At 26.2% G+C, this 18,727-nt stretch overlaps 1 protein-coding gene across 1 annotated transcript; it reads left to right on the top strand.

The window, feature by feature from the left end:
* Positions 1-4,360: 4,360 nt before the first annotated feature.
* LOC126894151 (uncharacterized) lies at positions 4,361-15,730 on the top strand. The gene is made up of 3 exons (XM_050664944.1): positions 4,361-4,473; positions 4,539-4,593; positions 12,887-15,730. Exons 1-3 carry the CDS (start codon positions 4,468-4,470, stop codon positions 15,688-15,690), a joined length of 2,865 nt encoding a protein of 954 aa, XP_050520901.1. The 5' UTR covers positions 4,361-4,467; the 3' UTR covers positions 15,691-15,730.
* The last annotated feature ends 2,997 nt before the right edge of the window (positions 15,731-18,727 follow it).

Here is an 18,727-nt window from a genome sequence, read left to right as displayed (position 1 = left end):
CCTATAATATACCTCCTAATAAATGTATCACTTTATAAGTTATACAAGAATAATTTTAACTAGGAAGTTAAAAATTACACAATGATAAAATTATATAAATATAATTGTATTGTAATACAGTTAATAAACTATATTAACCTAATTGAAGTAGAATTTAAAATAAATTTTTCTGGAATGTTGATAATATAGGATATTTTTTTAAACTCACTGTCATTTAAGATATAATAAGGGCGTCCATTAGCAGTAACTAATATCATACAACAATCAATTAAATACTTTTTTGTCATAGTTAATTTTATTTTATTAAACTTGAATATAACATACATTTTTTTCTTTTTTGGTTATTACAACACGAACTTTTAAGTTTCAATTCATTACATTTTTTAATAAATACCTCATAAAATTCTATATGTTTCTTCACATGTTTATTTAAATTAGTAGCATGGTTTCCCTAAAATTATTAAATTACCATTAAAATTATTTTTCTTTAATAATAATAAATACAGTAGCAATCTATAAATTTGTAATATAGATTTAAACAATTTTCTTATGTTTACAATTTTTTATCTTAAAAAATGAGCTACTTTATATTATGAATTATATCCAAGAATAAACTTACATGATACACTTTAGAATAGTCTTTACACGTTGATTTATTATTTTTGTCATAGTAGATAACATAATAATTAATTACAGATTTACTTCTACACATGATATTTTGGGTAGATATTATTATTATAAATGTATATAATACTAATTTTCAAAAATATCATTAACATAAAAAAATAAGAGACACAAAATGACATGCGTTTATTAGTAGATATACATGTATTATTATAAATAGATTCCATCAGCACGCTAAGACGTAAAATGATAAAAAAATGATCATAATCACCAAATCATAAAGAAGTTAAATTTATTTCGCCATAAATCTGAACAAACTGTTATTAGTGAATGAACAGTGTATGAATACAATTGCACTATTAACTAAAAAATTATATCACTTAGTTGTAAAAATTTGAATTAAGTACATTTTTAAAAAAACATATGATTAAATTAAGTATTTATATAGTACCATGAATTCGATACGATATCATTAACTGGAAAATCCAATCAAACATAAAATAGTTATTTAAAATGTTTGTGTTATTTAAATAATAAAGATGTTTACAAGACAAAATTTTCAGAATATCATATATTTATATTTATTAACTTTATGATTGTAACATCAAATAATAATTTAATTAGTAATTAAACTTAATAAAGAACTTTTAAATTATAGAACTTATTAATTTTTCATAATTAGACTAATACTACAACACAGAGTAAGAGGACTATTGAATTCAATTTCATATTTCTCTTCAATTCTTATATAATATATAAGAATTAAAATATATATTGTATATTTTAATTAGCAACTTAAATACTTAAATAGTATAAATGTATTGTTTTAAGGATATTGAATATTTATTATTACTGAGGTATCTTATCAGTGTACTATAAAGTAACTTAATGAAATATAAAATATTAGGAAATATAAAATACAAATTCGGTATAAATTAGAATAGTTCAAATGGTCGTATGTTTTCAGTAAACAAAATAACCAATTGATATTAGATTTGTTTACAAAGGGTAAGCACACTGTCAGATATTTTTTTAATGTTTATGTTCTTTTAACTATGTAATATCACAATATCGAGATGTTAGTAACACAAAAAAACGAATAGTATTTAATTATAATTAAAAAAGAATGATTTCATGAACCAACAAATTCAATTATTTAAAATTTAATTTTTATAATTATTACTCAACAAGTTAATAATACAATATATTGTGTTGCTTATTAGCATAAGTTCTCCCCGTGAACTGCCTAGCCATCGGGTGCGTCCCCAAGACTACAAAAGTGAAACGTCCTGTAGATATGAAGGATAACAGCGAAATAAGTCGTCATAAATTTATTGGCCCTGTCGAATAAGCGGTCGCGTATAAGGGTAATGTTGATTGAATCGGTCAACCACAGACATCTTGGAGGACCTGTGCTATGAACCCACGCTGTAGACGATGAAGCACTTATCTAAGTGATTTTTAATACAGCGTGGAGACCACACATAAAATAAAGTATAAAATGTAGTTAAAATTTTAAATATTATGAAAAGTAATTAAAAATTTCCATGATGCTCTCTTACTAAGAGGGGTCGGACTTCGATTGTTTTGGTGCAACTTATTACTGGACATCCTGAATTTTTGGATGACACATTGAATAAACAGCACGTAGATGATTCAATGAAAACTCATAACATAACACTTACTCAAAGTGCAAGAACTTTTTTTCTTCGAAGACATTTAAGAAGAATACCAACATTAGTATTATTTACAGCATTAGAAATAGTTGTTTAAGCTATAGTTATAATGATAGGATAAGGGATAGTTTTGCAAGTAGCTCTAGTAATATTAATAGGAATGGTGGTACAAATAGAATGAGTTAAACGGTATGAAAAGAAAAATGCAAATATTTCATCTATTAAATGATATTAAAAACTAACTATACACATACAATAACATACGACCTACCAAATTTCTCGATAATAAATTAGAAGAACTCACGCTACCACGATACCACCATACACCAAAAAATACTCACGACTTGAAAATTGACGACTTAATAATAGACGAAGAAAATAATAGTAAAATTTTAAACACATTAACATCGAAAATAAAAATACAATATTCGAATCAAAACCCTAAGCATCTAGTACAAAGATTGGACAACGTTACAATCTAAGTCATTGAAAATCAAGGGAATACATTGCAATAATGCTGTGTGAGTAATTTTAAAATATATTTTAATTTTCCATTAATTTATTTAATCTATAAATAATTGAGGATATATAGTTTCACTTAGATAATTTTTTTACTTTAATATATCTAAATATTATCGTCACTTTTTGTACATAACAACATTGACTTGTACGATTCATTTTAATTTCAGTCATAGCGATCGNTAACAACATTGACTTGTACGATTCATTTTAATTTCAGTCATAGCGATCGACAAAGATTTAGAATAAATTAGACTGACATTGTACAGTGCAAAGATATACGGAGTTGAGAAACCTATTGAGTTACATTGGGTGATTTATTTGTGTTGGCTGATCAACTTAGAGCAGACGTTGTTGTCATGTCACCCCCCTGGGGCGGTTTTAGTTATTCAAAAAATAAGAAATTTACTTTAAAAGACATGTGCCGTGAGCAGTGAAATAACGGCTTCAAAATTCCTCAATTTTAGTATAGTATTTTAGTATATATATATCAAATTTAAAATTTTAAAAGGTAAATTATAATAATATGTTTTTTCAATAAATGAACTTTAACAAATAAATGTAAAACCTGAATATCATTTTTATCATTTTATATTTAACTACATAAAATTTTTTTATACTATGTCAATAAGATTGATATATTTATGAAAATCAGTGTAATCCCCTTATAATAAAATAGAATACAAAACCAAGAATTTTAACACAAAAATAGCATATTTTTGAATACGGTAGCTATTTTCACCATGAAGACAAAATAAAGTCCAAAATTTTTAATATTAAAGTATATTACATAAGCTATAATTTAAGATATATATAAAAATGTCAGTATTTCCGGAACACTTTCAAAAATTAAGTTGAAAAAGTTCTACTTTCTATATGCATTTTTATGTTTTGAACACCCCCTGTATTAAGGGAAATAGTCCGATTTAAAATAAAAGTATGTAGAATGAAAGAAGTATATAAATATTATTTCTTATAAAAAAATTGTACTGATCCATACATTTTTCAAAAAGTTATAACATTTTAAAGTTAAAAATGTAAAATATAAAATCGAGAATTTTAACACAAAAATAGCAAAACAATACTTAAAAAAAAAATCGAAAAACAAACAAATTTTAAACACTAACCAAAAATTTTGAAGAAATAACTTTAATGACAAAAATGATATATAACAGAAATGCTATAAGAATCAATACCTGTTAATTTACTGACTTTTGCAGCTAGCACAAGTCATAGTTCTGCAGGTAATACTGATATGTCAATAGTAATAAAAAATAATAAATTGAAGAATTCAGCCAATTTTAATTTACTATATTTTCATTTTTAGTATAATTGTTTTTTTTTTTTATATAAAAACAGTTTAAAACGGGATTTATATAAAATTGTAATAATAATTCACTTTTTTTTTATTAAAACAAGTGTTCATATTAATACTGATTTGGTTATTATTTCTTACACTTGTATGAATAGTTTGACTAAAAATAATAATTGATTATATACTTTAATATTTCCTTTAAGTACTCTTTTTATATTTAAAAATATAGAAGTAGGAATAAATTCTTTTAAATTAGTATTCAATTAGTGTATATATTCTAATATAATAAAAAAATTGTCAATAGTTATTCAGAATTTAACATTTATAATAAAAATGAAGGTGAGTAACGCACATTATCTGAGTTGCTCATTTGAAATCTTAAAAATCATTTTATTTTATTTTAGAATTGGCAATTAATATCTCTTATTTTGATAATATCCTATGTGATATTTAATGAAGGTAAATTATATTTTACATTATTTATACAATTTTTATATGTATTACCTTCAATGAGAAGCTGAAAAGGTAATTTGAATATGATTTTTTTTTCTGTGTCTGTACCATTCATTCTCAGCTCTCACAGATTCGATTTTGATGAACAATACGTCAAAGATCACAAATTGTATCTAGTCAAAGATATTACCCTCAAAAATTGAAAAAATTTCCCTCTTTTCACGTATATAGGAAACCCTCAAAAAAATTACTATAATAAAAATCGGTAATTTTCGACATCATTAAAACTTGTTTTACTTAAAACTGGCATAAATTTTTTAAAAATGAACAAATTAATATAATTTTATTTTATGGATACCTTAGGTATTTAACTGTCATTTGGTATATTTTAATAACCATTTGACACTTTACCGGCCAAAAAGGGTGGGTTTCAAAATAACAACTTTTTCACAAAAAATTAACTTATTTAACTTAACTTTTGAAATTGTAAAGCTTATGTAATATACTTTAATTTAAAAAAAAAAATCATGCTGAAAATGTTCAACGTATTTAAAAATATGCTATTTTTGTATTAATATTCTGGGTTTTGTTTTTTATTTTTATTTAAAATACTTTACATGGGGAGTTCACTGATTTTCATAAACATAATTGAAATAGCATATGATGTTAAACTTATTTAAGTTTTTTTGCTTCAATTTTACAATGAAAAATTAAAGAGATAAAATACACCAATGTACCCTCCTCAAAAGTACAAAAAACACCTAATATGAGATTTAAATTATATAAAACTATTCTCGACACTAGAGAAAAACACAGATTTTTACCAATTAATAACTGTACCATCAAAAGCATTAAGATATCATTAACTGATATTTATGAACACAATATTCTAACTACTGGAATAAAACCAAGATTAATTATAAAAATATTTCATAATATGGTCATAATAATTTAATTAATTAATTTTTTATTTTGTAACTAAAATAATGAGTTGAATAATTATAACATGTATATAACGATTAAATATATAAACTAGGGTAAAAATTGAATGTCTTTTTTTTTTTACGCTACCCCTTAATTTTTTTTTAATGGTCAAAAAAATGAGCTGTGCAAAATTTGGGACCGATCCGTTAAGGTTAACCCGTGCCCCCGGGCCTATTAAGTTGAGTCGAAGAGTCAAATTTAATAGAAATAACTGATCTATGTCCCATAACTTTTTTTTCTCTTAACCTCGAATAATAAAAGTAAAACTCAAGTAAAGGAAATTTTACAAGAAATTCAAAAATAATAACTTCAATGTTGTTTTATCAATAAATAGCCCACAAAAACACTACATACAGTAAAAAACATGTAAAAGTCTTAAAATACGTTATAACTGATTTTGTTGATTTTTAATTATTTATTTTCATTTTATTTTTTGGAAAACGCATATTCGTTTAAAAAAAGATTCTAGAAGTTTAATTTTTTATGCCAAGTACGATAATTATATTAGATTTATTATTTTATGGACAGTTAATTAATGATTAATTACAAACCTAACAGTTTAATTTAATTGTTATTAACAATTTTTAATTTATTTTTTTTTTAAATAATAATAACTTTAAAAAAAATATTTTAACAATAATTAAATTATATTATTATAATATATTTTTTGATATTGTACTTTTTTTACAATTAGGAAATTTTTTCCGATAATTACTTACTATTTGTAAAACGTATTGTTTCTGTTCTTCAGTTGTAGTTAATATATTAATGTAGTCTTAAATTAATTTAATGCCACGCTAGGCTGTATCATTAATGTTCGCAATTTACTTATAGTATTTAAAACATTTATATAACTGTTGTTCGCACTCCAAAATGATGGATCAATTTTCAAAAAATCAGTGTTCAGATTAAACAGTTGTAAATTTGATGGTAACTTACTACCAGTTATTTCGTGGGAATAATTACCAATAAGATAAATAAATATTAGTTCGTAATACTTTAAAAGACGCTAAAAGTATTGTACATTTGTGATTAAAACGTATCATTTAATATATAATAATAAACAGGTAAAATATATTTAACGTGTTCACAAATTGTCTGCTGCATTTATACGACACAAATTATGTCAGTTGTCGAAAATAACTCAAATATTCTTATCTTTAATAATAATATAATTGGTACTATCTTAAAGTAATTCAGTAAACCAAAATTGATATATTGATACGACAAAATGTAATAATACAATCAATTTTGTTAAATTTGTTATTAATTATTAATTAACTGTCCATAAAATAATAAATCTAATATAATTATCGTACTTAGCATAAAAAATTAAACTTCTAGATTCTTTTTTTAAACAAAAATGCGTTTTCCAAAAAATAAAATGATAATAATTAATTAAAAATCAACAAAATCAGTTATAACNAAATAAATAATTAAAAATCAACAAAATCAGTTATAACGTATTTTAAGACTTTTACATGTTTTTTACTGTATGTAGTGTTTTTGTGGGCTATTTATTGATAAAACAACATTGAAGTTATTATTTTTGAATTTCTTATAAAATTACCTTTACTTGAGTTTTACTTTTATTATTCGAGGTTAAGAGAAAAAAAAGTTATGGGACATAGATCAGTTATTTCTATNAGTTAAGAGAAAAAAAAGTTATGAGACATAGATCAGTTATTTCTATTAAATTTGACTCTTCGACTCAACTTAATAGGCCAGGGGACACGGGTTAACCTTAACGGATCGGTTCCAAATTTTGCACAGCTCATTTTTTTGACCATTAAAAAAAAATTAAGGGGTAGCGTAAAAAAAAAAGACATTCGATTTTTACCCTAGTGTATATATTTAATCGTTATACAGGGTGATTTTTTTATCATAACCCACTCAATTACTTGCAGAATAATAATAATTTAAACATTTTTTTTTTTTATTATCTTTAGTTACACATTATTCTTGAATTTTTAACTATGTAATACTTTTTAAGTTCATCCCTTATGCCTTGGAAGGGGGTCAACTTTGTTTTTTTAAATGGTAACACATATTTTTAATTTAATAAAATGTTTGAGTTTTTAATTTAATAGTAAATGGCATTTGAATTTTTAATATAACTTTATTAGCTTATTAGATATAAACATTTAAAGTTTCAAAATTTTAATACACATATATAAATTAATACACATGGGATTGTAAATACAGGTAGCTAATTGGATTTTTATGACATTGCTGTCTCAGTCACGGATTGTTTATTATCAATTATGATTATCAATAGATATACTTTCTGTATTGTCAGTTAGTGTATTTATAAACTCATAACAATGTGCCTTACTACAATTGATAATAACAATGCTGTGTACCTGCTAATATCGATGTTATAAAAAACCAATTAGCTACCTGTATTTGTAATCCCTTGTGTATTATACCTGTATATTAATTCAAAAATTTGAAACTTTAAATGATTATATCTAATAAACGAATTAAGTTATATTAAAAATTCAAATGCCATTTACTATTAAATTAAAAACTCAAACATTTTATTAAATTAAAAATATGAGTTACCATTTAAAAAAACAAAGTTGACCCCCCTCCAAGGCATAAGGGATGAACTTAAAAAGTATTACATAGTTAAAAATTCAAGAATAATGTGTAAATAAAGATATTAAAAAAAAAAAATATTTAAATTATTATTATTCTGCAAGTAATTGAGTGGGTTATGATAAAAAAATCACCCTGTATATTAAATATACAATAATATAAAGAACAAATACAAAATTGTGGTTTGAAAACAACAAAAAACTATAATTAATTTATTTGATTATGCGCAGGCTTTTACTGATTTTTTAATGCTAAATTTCACATATTACACTTTTTTCTCAAACTTCAAATTTTTATGGTGTATTAAAGAGAAATATATCTAAAAAATTAAAAAAATGTTTTCTGAAATTAGGTCTTCCAACAGAAATAATGCATCTTTAATATGTGTATTTAAAAAAAAAATCTAACTTTGTAGGCCTCTAAGTCCCAAGAAAATTATTTTAAATTTAGTTGAAACATAGATTATATATCTTACAATACCACATTTGAAAATCACTATAAACGTATTTAATTATGCTCAAAATAGCCAATTTACATAGAAACGTCATTTTTAAAAAGTCATTAAAGTTTAGAATTTCACATAATTTTTTTTTTAATGTAAACTTTAAGTTATAATAATGTCAAGTCTAAAATTATAATTTGATTAAGTTAATATTGAATAATCTGTGTGTTTTTAACGTTCTGGCTATTTTTAACATTTTTACATTAAAACCCCATAAAAATGGGAAAGTTGTAAAAATATTGTTTTAATCTTAATTTAACATAAAGCTTAAACCCTGAAAATTTAAGAAAAAATGAGATAGTTGTGTAATCACTTCTGGATGATATGGCATGGATTGACCTCAAATAATAAGAGTATAAAATTTGTTTTTATACTAAATTACACTGTAAAATTATATTACTAATTGTAAATTGAAATTTTTTTTAATCAGCATAAAACAAAATATATTTTGCTTAACCACATTTTTATTCAGATTTCAAATCTTCATTTAGATTAATTTCCATCGACTCTTTTTTTTTTGAGATTATTACTAAATTATATAAACGAGCATTTACATTTAAAAATTGATTTTGATTTTTAATATGCTTTATAAATAATCCATGCAAAATATTGATTCAAAATATCATGTTTAACCCGTAATTACAGATACAGAGAAAAAATATATCACTACTGGTACAGTGCGGTGTGACACATCGCTACGTTTAAAGAGCGATATTTCGATCTTTTAAGATCAAGTATTTCAATATGTTCATCCATATATATTACAATTATAATATAGACAACTATTTTGAACCTTATTTATTATTTAAAAAATGTATTATCGTATTATTTCAACGAAACTTAATTAATTTCAAAAACATAAAAATCAAATTATTTGTTAAACATTTTTTTCGTTCTAGGATTTTTCAAAATAAGTTACTAAGGCTAAAATCTATATATAATGGTTTTAGACACAACCTAAAACTAAATTTTAAAAAAATATATACATATATATCATTTTTTTATATAAAAATAACCCTAGACAAAACTCCAGTTTTAATGTTTTATTTCAATACTTTATTTCTACAAAATTTTTATTTTATTCATTTAAGTATAAAAACGAAAGAGAACAATATTTTGGAGATGATCTCATATGCGTTTTTGAATATATTGTATTATTAAAGAGTTATAATTGATTGAAGTATAATAAAAAAGTACATTTTCAAATTCAATTATCAAGCTTAATATTAAGTTAATCCCTAAATGGCCATAAGATTGTCTTCAAAATATTGTCCTCTTTAAATTTTGTAATAGGTGTTAAAGCTCTAAATGTAATACAGAGTGAGTAAAATGCATTCTTTTAAGATATGTTTTAGATCACTTTTGTAGTTTTTGTCGACTAGTGCTGTTCCTATCGATTATATTTTTAAAATATTAACAGATGATTGTACCAGTTAAGGGTTAACCTATTTTTATGAAATTTATAATTTAAAAATGTTGAACTTTTAAACTTTTAGCTTCGATGCGAAGCTGAAAAGGTATTGGTTTTACTATAATGTGTTTTTTTTTTGTCTGTTACCACTTTTTCTTAGGTCTCAACGAACCGATTTATTTCAATGATACGTCAAAAGATCACAAATCGTATCTAGTCGANATTTAAAAATGTTGAACTTTTAAACTTTTAGCTTCGATGCGAAGCTGAAAAGGTATTGGTTTTACTATAATGTGTTTTTTTTTGTCTGTTACCACTTTTTCTTAGGTCTCACCGAACCGATTTATTTCAATGATACGTCAAAAGATCACAAATCGTATCTAGTCGGAGACATTACCCTCAAAAATTCAAAAAATTTCCCTCTTTTCACGTAAATGGAGGAAACTTCCAAAAAAATTACAAATTTAAAAATCGCTAATTTTAGAAATTTTTTTTACTTAAAATTGCCATAACTTTTTTAAAAATAACCAAATCAATATAATTCTTTTTTTTAGATGCATGATGTCTTTACCAATCATTTGGTATAATTTTTTTATAAATCTGTCTCATAATCTGCCTAAAGGGGGGATTCAAAATGACTTGGTTTACAAAAAATTTNATCTGTCTCATAATCTGCCTAAAGGGGGGATTCAAAATGACTTGGTTTATAAAAAATTTACTTTTTCAACTTAATTTTTGAAAGTGTTCCAGAAAGTCTGACACTTTTATATATATCTTAAATTAAAGCTAATGTAATGTAATTTATTATAGAAAAAAAATTTTGGACTTTAGTCTTAATGGTGAAAATGGGTACCGAATGCTATTTTTGTGTGAAAATTCTCGATTTTATTTTTTACATTTTTAACTTTATAATGCTATAACTTATTGAAAAATGTTTAGATCAACACAATTTTTTTATGAGAAATAATGTTTTTTAATAATCCTTTTTTCATTCGACATACTTTATCTTAATCAGGATATTAATAAGGAACTAGCAGATCATGTAGCTTTTGGAATAATCCACCAATTAAACAATATCTACAGATTTGGATCCATGAGTTTTTTATGATAGTGATTTTAATTTTGTCAGATATCATTATACTTGATCCAACTATGCCACGTCATCACTGTGCCGCAACCTCACTATGCTGGGTTTTTTTTATTAGTTTAACTTACAAGTTTAAAATTAATATCATTAAATACAACATTTTATAAGAATTTAAAAAATGGTATTTTTAGGATTAATAAGCAGCCGGGAAATTTTCACGTTTCCGTCGGGACAAGACCTACTTCCCACTCCACTTACCACTACTGCGACTGGAAGGAACTGATTAAAGGCTTGCGCCGCCTATTTTGGACGTGAGCGGCCGTGATCGTCCCGAGTATTGTGTCGGAGATTCGGCCAGTTTTGCTACAGCCGTTATTGTGGTGGTTGCCTAAGACAGCGAACATGAGGCCATGGTCATGCCGGACCATCGCTTCGTCTCCGTGTTTTTCCTTGGTTAACCCGCTTGGTCACACCGCAATCGCAATTCCCACACTTCTGCTATTCTAACTCGGTTACTACTCCAATTCAGCAGCTTTTCGAGGGTTTTCACTAATAATGCTACTACCTGCCGTATCAGCATTTTTATCTGTTGGCGTATCATTGTCGCGAATTCGGCGGCTAATGGTAGGCTTCCCCTTACTGCTTGTTGTTGGTCATCCTGTAACAGACAATGGTTGTTAGGAATACTTCCTGAAATCCGATCTGGATAAGGGATGTGCACGGTAAGACGAATTGTGATCAGCAATATTTTTACCGAAATATTGAGAGGATTTATCTCCCCCTGGTAATTTTAATTTTCCCAACGAAGACATCGCAGTTTTGGTTATCCAACTGAAGTTATGGTCATTTTTGGCTTTTTCGGTGAAATAATAGCGTCGGACGCTAAACAATCACTCTGTTCGTTAGTCAACAATTATTCGGTAAATAAGTTTGTGGTTCAGACCCGGAGGTCATAAAGTGAATCTTTGTCAGATGTCACTACTCTCCAGTATTTGCGAACCTTTTTTCTTCTCTGTTATTTTCTTCAGCAGCATGATTTTTCGCTTCTCCGATGCCTTTTTAGGTTTCTGATTGGAGAGGATTTTTGGTTTGAACGGGGTAAAACTTCATGTTCCCCGCATTAACATCCTCTTACATGAGAAACTTCTCAAGCCTGATCATGAGATTAGCTTTGGTTCCGTCAGTTGTGAGTCGACGTAGCACCAACATACTTTGTAATTCCTTAATTAAAAGCTCAATTATGGTCTTACCTGAAATATTGAGTGAAAAAATTTAAAGTATAAATAAATTACAAGTACCATAATAAATATTATTTGGCATATGGATTTGCGTAATATCTATTTTTAGTACAAATAACATTAGACAAATTTCTGTATAAAAAGTTTATGCCTATTGCTTATGTATACCTTAATCCCAATCTGTCAGACGAGAAAAGGTAGCTTTGTCGCAGTCACCATATATTGAAAAAAAATATTTATCATTAGTCAAACTATGTGGGCATGACTAAAGTATACTTAAGACTAACAATAATAATTGGAGTTCACCTTAAGTAATAAATTACATTTTTATAACTTAATAAATGAAACATTTAATTGAACTACTTTTCTCTTAATTAAATATACTTATTTAATAATCTAGAATACTAAAGATTTTATTTATAAAAATAAAAATATTTTAATAAAGCAAATATTAATAAACAATTGTTATCATGTAGGGATTCAATATTCAGGTGACGATGTAATATACCAATTTGAAAAAGGTACCACTAGAAAAGCTGCTGAAAACGGAAACTTAGAATTTTTAATATATGCCCGTGAAAATGGATGTGAATGGGATGATGATACGACTATTGTAGCTGCATCAAATGGTAATTTGGAATGTTTAAAATATGCTCATGAAAATGGATGTGAATGGAACGAAGAAACAACAAAGGCTGCTGCTACAAAAGGATATTTAGAAATCTTAAAGTATTTACATACAAATAAATGTCCGTGGAATGAAAGCACGACAGAAGCAGCTGCAAAATATGGTAATTTGGAATGCTTAAAATATGCATATGAAAATGGCTGTGATTGGAATGAACTCACTATTGTGTTCAGTGCTATTCAAACAGATAATATAGAAATGTTAAAATATGCCCACGAAAATTTATGCGAGTTGAATAAAGATGTAACTATTATGGCTGCCTTAAAAGGTAATCTAGAAATTTTTAAATATTTACATAAAAATAAATGTCCGTGGGATGAAAGGACAATAGAAGCAGCTGCGATTACTGGAAATTTAGAATGTTTAATGTATGCTCATGAAAATGAATGTCCATGGGATAAAACGACAACACATTTGGCTGCTTCTTATGGTCAGTTAGAATGTTTAAAATATGCTCATGAAAATGGATGTTTGTGGGATGAAAGCACAACAGAAATGGCTGCTAGTAATGGACATTTGGAATGTTTAATATATGCCCATCAAAATAGATGTCCATGGAATAAAAGAACGACTCATGCAGCTGCAAACAATGATAATTTAGAATGCTTAATATATGCATATGAAAATGGCTGTGAATGGGATGAATTAAATATTGTGTTAAGTGCTATTCAAAATAATAATCTAGAAATGTTGAAATATGCCCATAAAAATTTATGCGTATTGGATAAAGTTGCAACTACTATGGCTGCCTTAAAAGGTAATCTAGAAATTTTAAAATATTTACATAAAAATAAATGTCCATGGGATGAACGGACAACAGAAGCAGCTGCTGCTAAAGGTAAATTAGAATGTTTAAAATATGCTCATGATAATGGATGCCCGTGGAATGAAAGGACAACAGAAGCAGCTGCTGCTAATGGACATTTAGGATGCTTAATATATGCTAATGAAAATGAATGTCCATGGAATAAAAACACGACTGATGCAGCTGCAAAATATGGTAATTTAGAATGCTTAATATATGCTTATGAGAATGGCTGTGAATGGAATCAATTCAATATAGTGTTAAATGCAATAAAAAAAGGTAATCTAGAAATGTTAAAATATGCTCACAAAAATTTATGTGAATTGAATAAAGACGCAACTTATATGGCAATCTTATCAAATAATCTAGACATTTTAAAATATTTACATCATGTTAATTGTGCTTGGGATGAAAGCTCAACAGAAGCCGCTGCTATGACTGGTAATTTAGAATGTTTGAAGTATGCTCATGAAAATGAATGTCCTTGGGATGAAAGAACAACAAAAGCAGCAGCTTCCAATGGTAATGTAGAATGTTTAAAGTATGCTCATGAAAATGGATGTCCATGGGATAAAAACACTATAAATGCAGCTGTTTCTAATGGTCAATTGGAATGTTTAAAATATGCCCATGAAAACAAATGTGAATGGGATGAAGATACAACTTTTGAAGCTGCTATGAGGGGTAATTTGGAATGTTTAAAATATGCTCACGAAAATGGTTGTCCTTGGGATGAAGTCACAACAGATGTGGCTGCTTTTTACGGAAAACTAGAATGTTTAAAATATGCACATGAAAATAAATGTCCGTGGGATAAGAACACAACACGTGGAGCTGCTGTTTATGGTGAATTAGAATGTTTAAAATATGCTCATGAAAATGGATGTCCTTGGGATGAAAATACAACACGCGGAGCTGCTTCTAGTGGTGAATTAGAATGTTTAAAATATGCTCATGAAAATGGATGTCCTTGGGATGAAAATACAGCACGCGGAGCTGCTTCTAGTGGTAAATTAGAATGTTTAAAATATGCTCATGAAAATGGATGTCCTTGGGATGAAAATACAACAGAAAGAGCTGCTGCTAATGGACATTTAAAATGTTTAATATATGCTCATGAAAATGGATGCTTTTGGAATGAAACTACGACAAGGGCGGCTGCACATAACAGTAAGTTTGAGTGTTTAAAATATGCCCATATAAATGGATGTCCGTGGGATGAAGCCACAACTAGAGCTGCTGCAGCAAGTGGGTGTTTAAACTGCTTGATATATGCTGATGTAAAGGGATGTAATTGGGATAAAGATACGATAGCTGCAGCAGCTGTGCATGGTAATTTAGATTGTTTAAAATATGCCCATAAACATGGATGTGAATGGGTTGAAGGGACAATGAGATTGGCTGCTGCGAATGGACATTTAGACTGCATTAAATATGCCCATGAAAATGGTTGTGAGTGGGACGAAGGCACAACAAGGGAAGCTGCTGCTAGTGGTTATATTGACTGTTTGGTATATGCACATAAAAATAAATGTCCATGGGACGAAGGGACAAAGAGTAGTGCTGCTGCAAATGGTCACATAGACTGCCTAAAATATAGTCATTTAAATGGGTGTGCGTGGGACGAAGGGACAACAAGACTTGCTGCTGCAAATGGTCAATTTGATTGCATAAAATATGCCCATGAAAATTATTGTCCATGGAGTAGAGGGACCATTTATGAAGCTACTCAACAAAATTATATTAGTATAATCAACTATGCTGTAGAAAATGGCTGTCTTAATTAATTTTTATTTAAATATAGTTATTTTGATTTTATTCTTTTAAGTTGCCTATTATTACATTATTTTTAAATTTAATTAATTTGAATTTTGATATATATCTGAAAAGGTATTGATTTATCATCACTAAATATACCAATTTAGAAGAATTAATTGAGAAGATAAATATGAAAACCAGGACTATATTTATTTAAACAAATCGTAACAACTCAATTAACGTTTGGTATTTAAATATGTATTTCATGAAACACTATGCTTCTAATTCGTACCTTGAAATTTTTTAAGATTAAGTCAAAAAAATAAAGTTTGTTGTAATTAGTTTGAACCCGTAGTTCTTTTTGGGCACAACCTGTGTAAGATACATTTGGATAACTTGAATTGCTCTTTTGCTCCGTTTTATTAAAAAATAAAAGTATCGTATTAGAATTTACGAGGAACAATGCAAAGAGCTCACATTATATTTTAAGTTTGTATCGATATTTTATGATCAATATCAAAAATTAGTACCAAAAATTCATAAGGATTAATGTATGCGACTTAACATTATGAAGTCCAAAGATTCTTTACAATTTACAGGACCCACTTATTGATGTCCATTAATAAGATCCAAAAATGAGTTGTCCTACAAGTATAACAAGTCATATTTTAGCTTCGATGTAAAGCTGAAAAAGTATTAATCTGAATATGATGTGTTTTTTATTTTTGTTTATATTATCATATAATCATGTTTATTGTATAATATTCAATAATATGCTATTTTTGTGTTAAAGTTTTGGGTTTTGTATTTTAATTTATTTTAATATACTTTAAAATCCATGGGGTACACTGATTTTCTGAATATTATATAATACTAATATTATATAACATAAAGTTAAACTTATTTCAATTTTTTTTTTTTAAATCAGCTTAAATTGCCAATTTTATTAAAAAATGAATGTGACGAACATTTGCCGATTCAGTAAAAATCATTTACTGTGTTAATGATTTTTTTAATTTTCATTAATTCTTATTGAGTTAGAATTTTGATTTTGGTTTAATCCATCAATTTCTTATAATTAAACACTATCTACAGATTTGCATCGAAACCTTTCTTATGATAATGATTTTAATCACAGTCAGATATCATCTATACTAGTCCCAACTATTCCACGCTCACACTGTGCCGCGACCGCACTCTTCTATCGTTTTTTTTTTAAATCGGACCATTTCTCATCATACAAGGGATGAAATCAAATTTTTAAACATGCGTATAGAAAGTAGAACTTTTTCAACTTAAATTTTGATGGTGTTGTGGAAATATGCTATTTTTAAGTTTTTATAATTTAATTAAATATTATATAATTTTTATAATAAATTATTTCAAGTTATTATTGATTTTGATTTCTAATATGTTAAAAATAATTAATTTTAACCTACTTTTGTTCCTTTAAAATGAAAGTCTATAATAAAAAAAAAAATGATTTTATTACCACAACATTAGCTCAACTTACAAGTTTAGATTTGATATCATTACATAGAAAATTTTATGAGATTAAAAAATATGATATATTTAAGATTACTATGCAGTCAGGAAATTTTATACTTACTAATTACAGTAAATTCATCAGAAAAGTTCGATTTTTTTGCATTTTTATCGTAATAGATGACTTAAATATATCATAGTAATCATTTTTAATTAACTTGTGGAGTGTAAAAAGATTTACAATTAATATATTAAGAACTTCATTAAATTTAATGATTAACTTTAAATAATGAACTAATCGAAAAGTTCTGAAAAAATCAACTCAATTTAGTGTATTTTAAAATTGATTACAATAGTAAAAAAACTGTTGTTAAATTCAGGTGAAACTAAAAATCATTTTTTTAGAAATGATTTATGTAGAAACATTTTACCAATAAAATTGTAATATTATAGACTGGCAGTAGCACACGCAAATAGAGTTAAAAAATTTATAAATTACAAAGAAAATTATTTTACTTTGTAGTTGAAATCTTTTATCATATCAAATTTAATTCTACTAAATATTCTAACTAAATAGGAATTGTAATCATATGACGTATCGTTGAAAAAATAGGTCAAGTGAGGGTTGGGTTAATTTTAAAGTTTTTCGACTTTAATAAAGCAAAAACAAATTTAATGAGTTTAACCATATTCAATGTCAATTTAATTAATAATATTGATTAAATCAGTGTATTCCCCTTCTAAGGTTTTTTAAAATAAAATAAAATACAAAACCCAGAATTATAACACACAAAAAGTATATTTTTGAATACGGTAACCATTTTTACCAAGAAAAAAATTTATATTTAAAATTTGTTTTATTATTAAAGTATATTACTAAGTATATTTTACTAATTAGTTTAAACTATAGGATATAACTATAAGAAATAAAGTTCTGAATATTTTAATTGTATAATCTGTTTAAACACCAAGAGTTTCATAAAAATGATATATAATTCTATCGAAAGGATTTATTACGATATAAATACAAATAATATAATAAGTTATACTAAAGAAATGTTAAGCTTTTTTCATAAATTTACTATTACAGTAATTATATAAGTTTCTGATCATATATCAATCTAAACAAAATCATTTTTCTTTTAGCTTCGATGCGAAGCTGAAAAGGTATTGGTTTTACTATGATATGTTTAAATTAATTTAAGATATAAATAAAAGTGTCAGACTTTCCGGAACACTTTCAAAATTTAAGTTGAAAAAGTTCTACTTTCTACATGCATTTTTTAGATTTGAACCCCCCTCGTATATAGGGAAATGGTCGGATTTAAAAAAACAGTATGTCAAATGAAAGATGTATATAAATACTACTCCTCATGAAAAAATTGTACTGATCCATACATTTTTCAAAAAGTTATAGCATAATAAAGTTAAAAATGTAAAATACAAAATCGAAAAATTTCACACAAAAATAGCATTCGGTAGCCATTTTCACCATGAAGATAAAATAAAGTCCGAAATTTTTTTTTAGCATAATAAAGTATATTACATTAGCTTTAATTTAAGATATATATAAAAGTGTCA

The sequence above is a fragment of the Daktulosphaira vitifoliae genome, unplaced genomic scaffold (genome assembly GCF_025091365.1).
Source record: "Daktulosphaira vitifoliae isolate Bord-2020 unplaced genomic scaffold, ASM2509136v1 Scaffold_1, whole genome shotgun sequence".
In the NCBI taxonomy this organism is placed as follows: Eukaryota; Metazoa; Arthropoda; class Insecta; order Hemiptera; family Phylloxeridae; genus Daktulosphaira; species Daktulosphaira vitifoliae.
This window is presented reverse-complemented; position numbering and strand designations above follow the sequence as displayed.

What these genes read in the sequence shown, in the direction of transcription:
- LOC126894151 (XM_050664944.1), top strand. An exon ending in CTATGTGATATTTAATGAAG is followed by an intron (nt 4,594 to 12,886) that starts GTAAATTATATT and finishes GTTATCATGTAG; the next exon opens with GGATTCAATATTCAGGTGAC.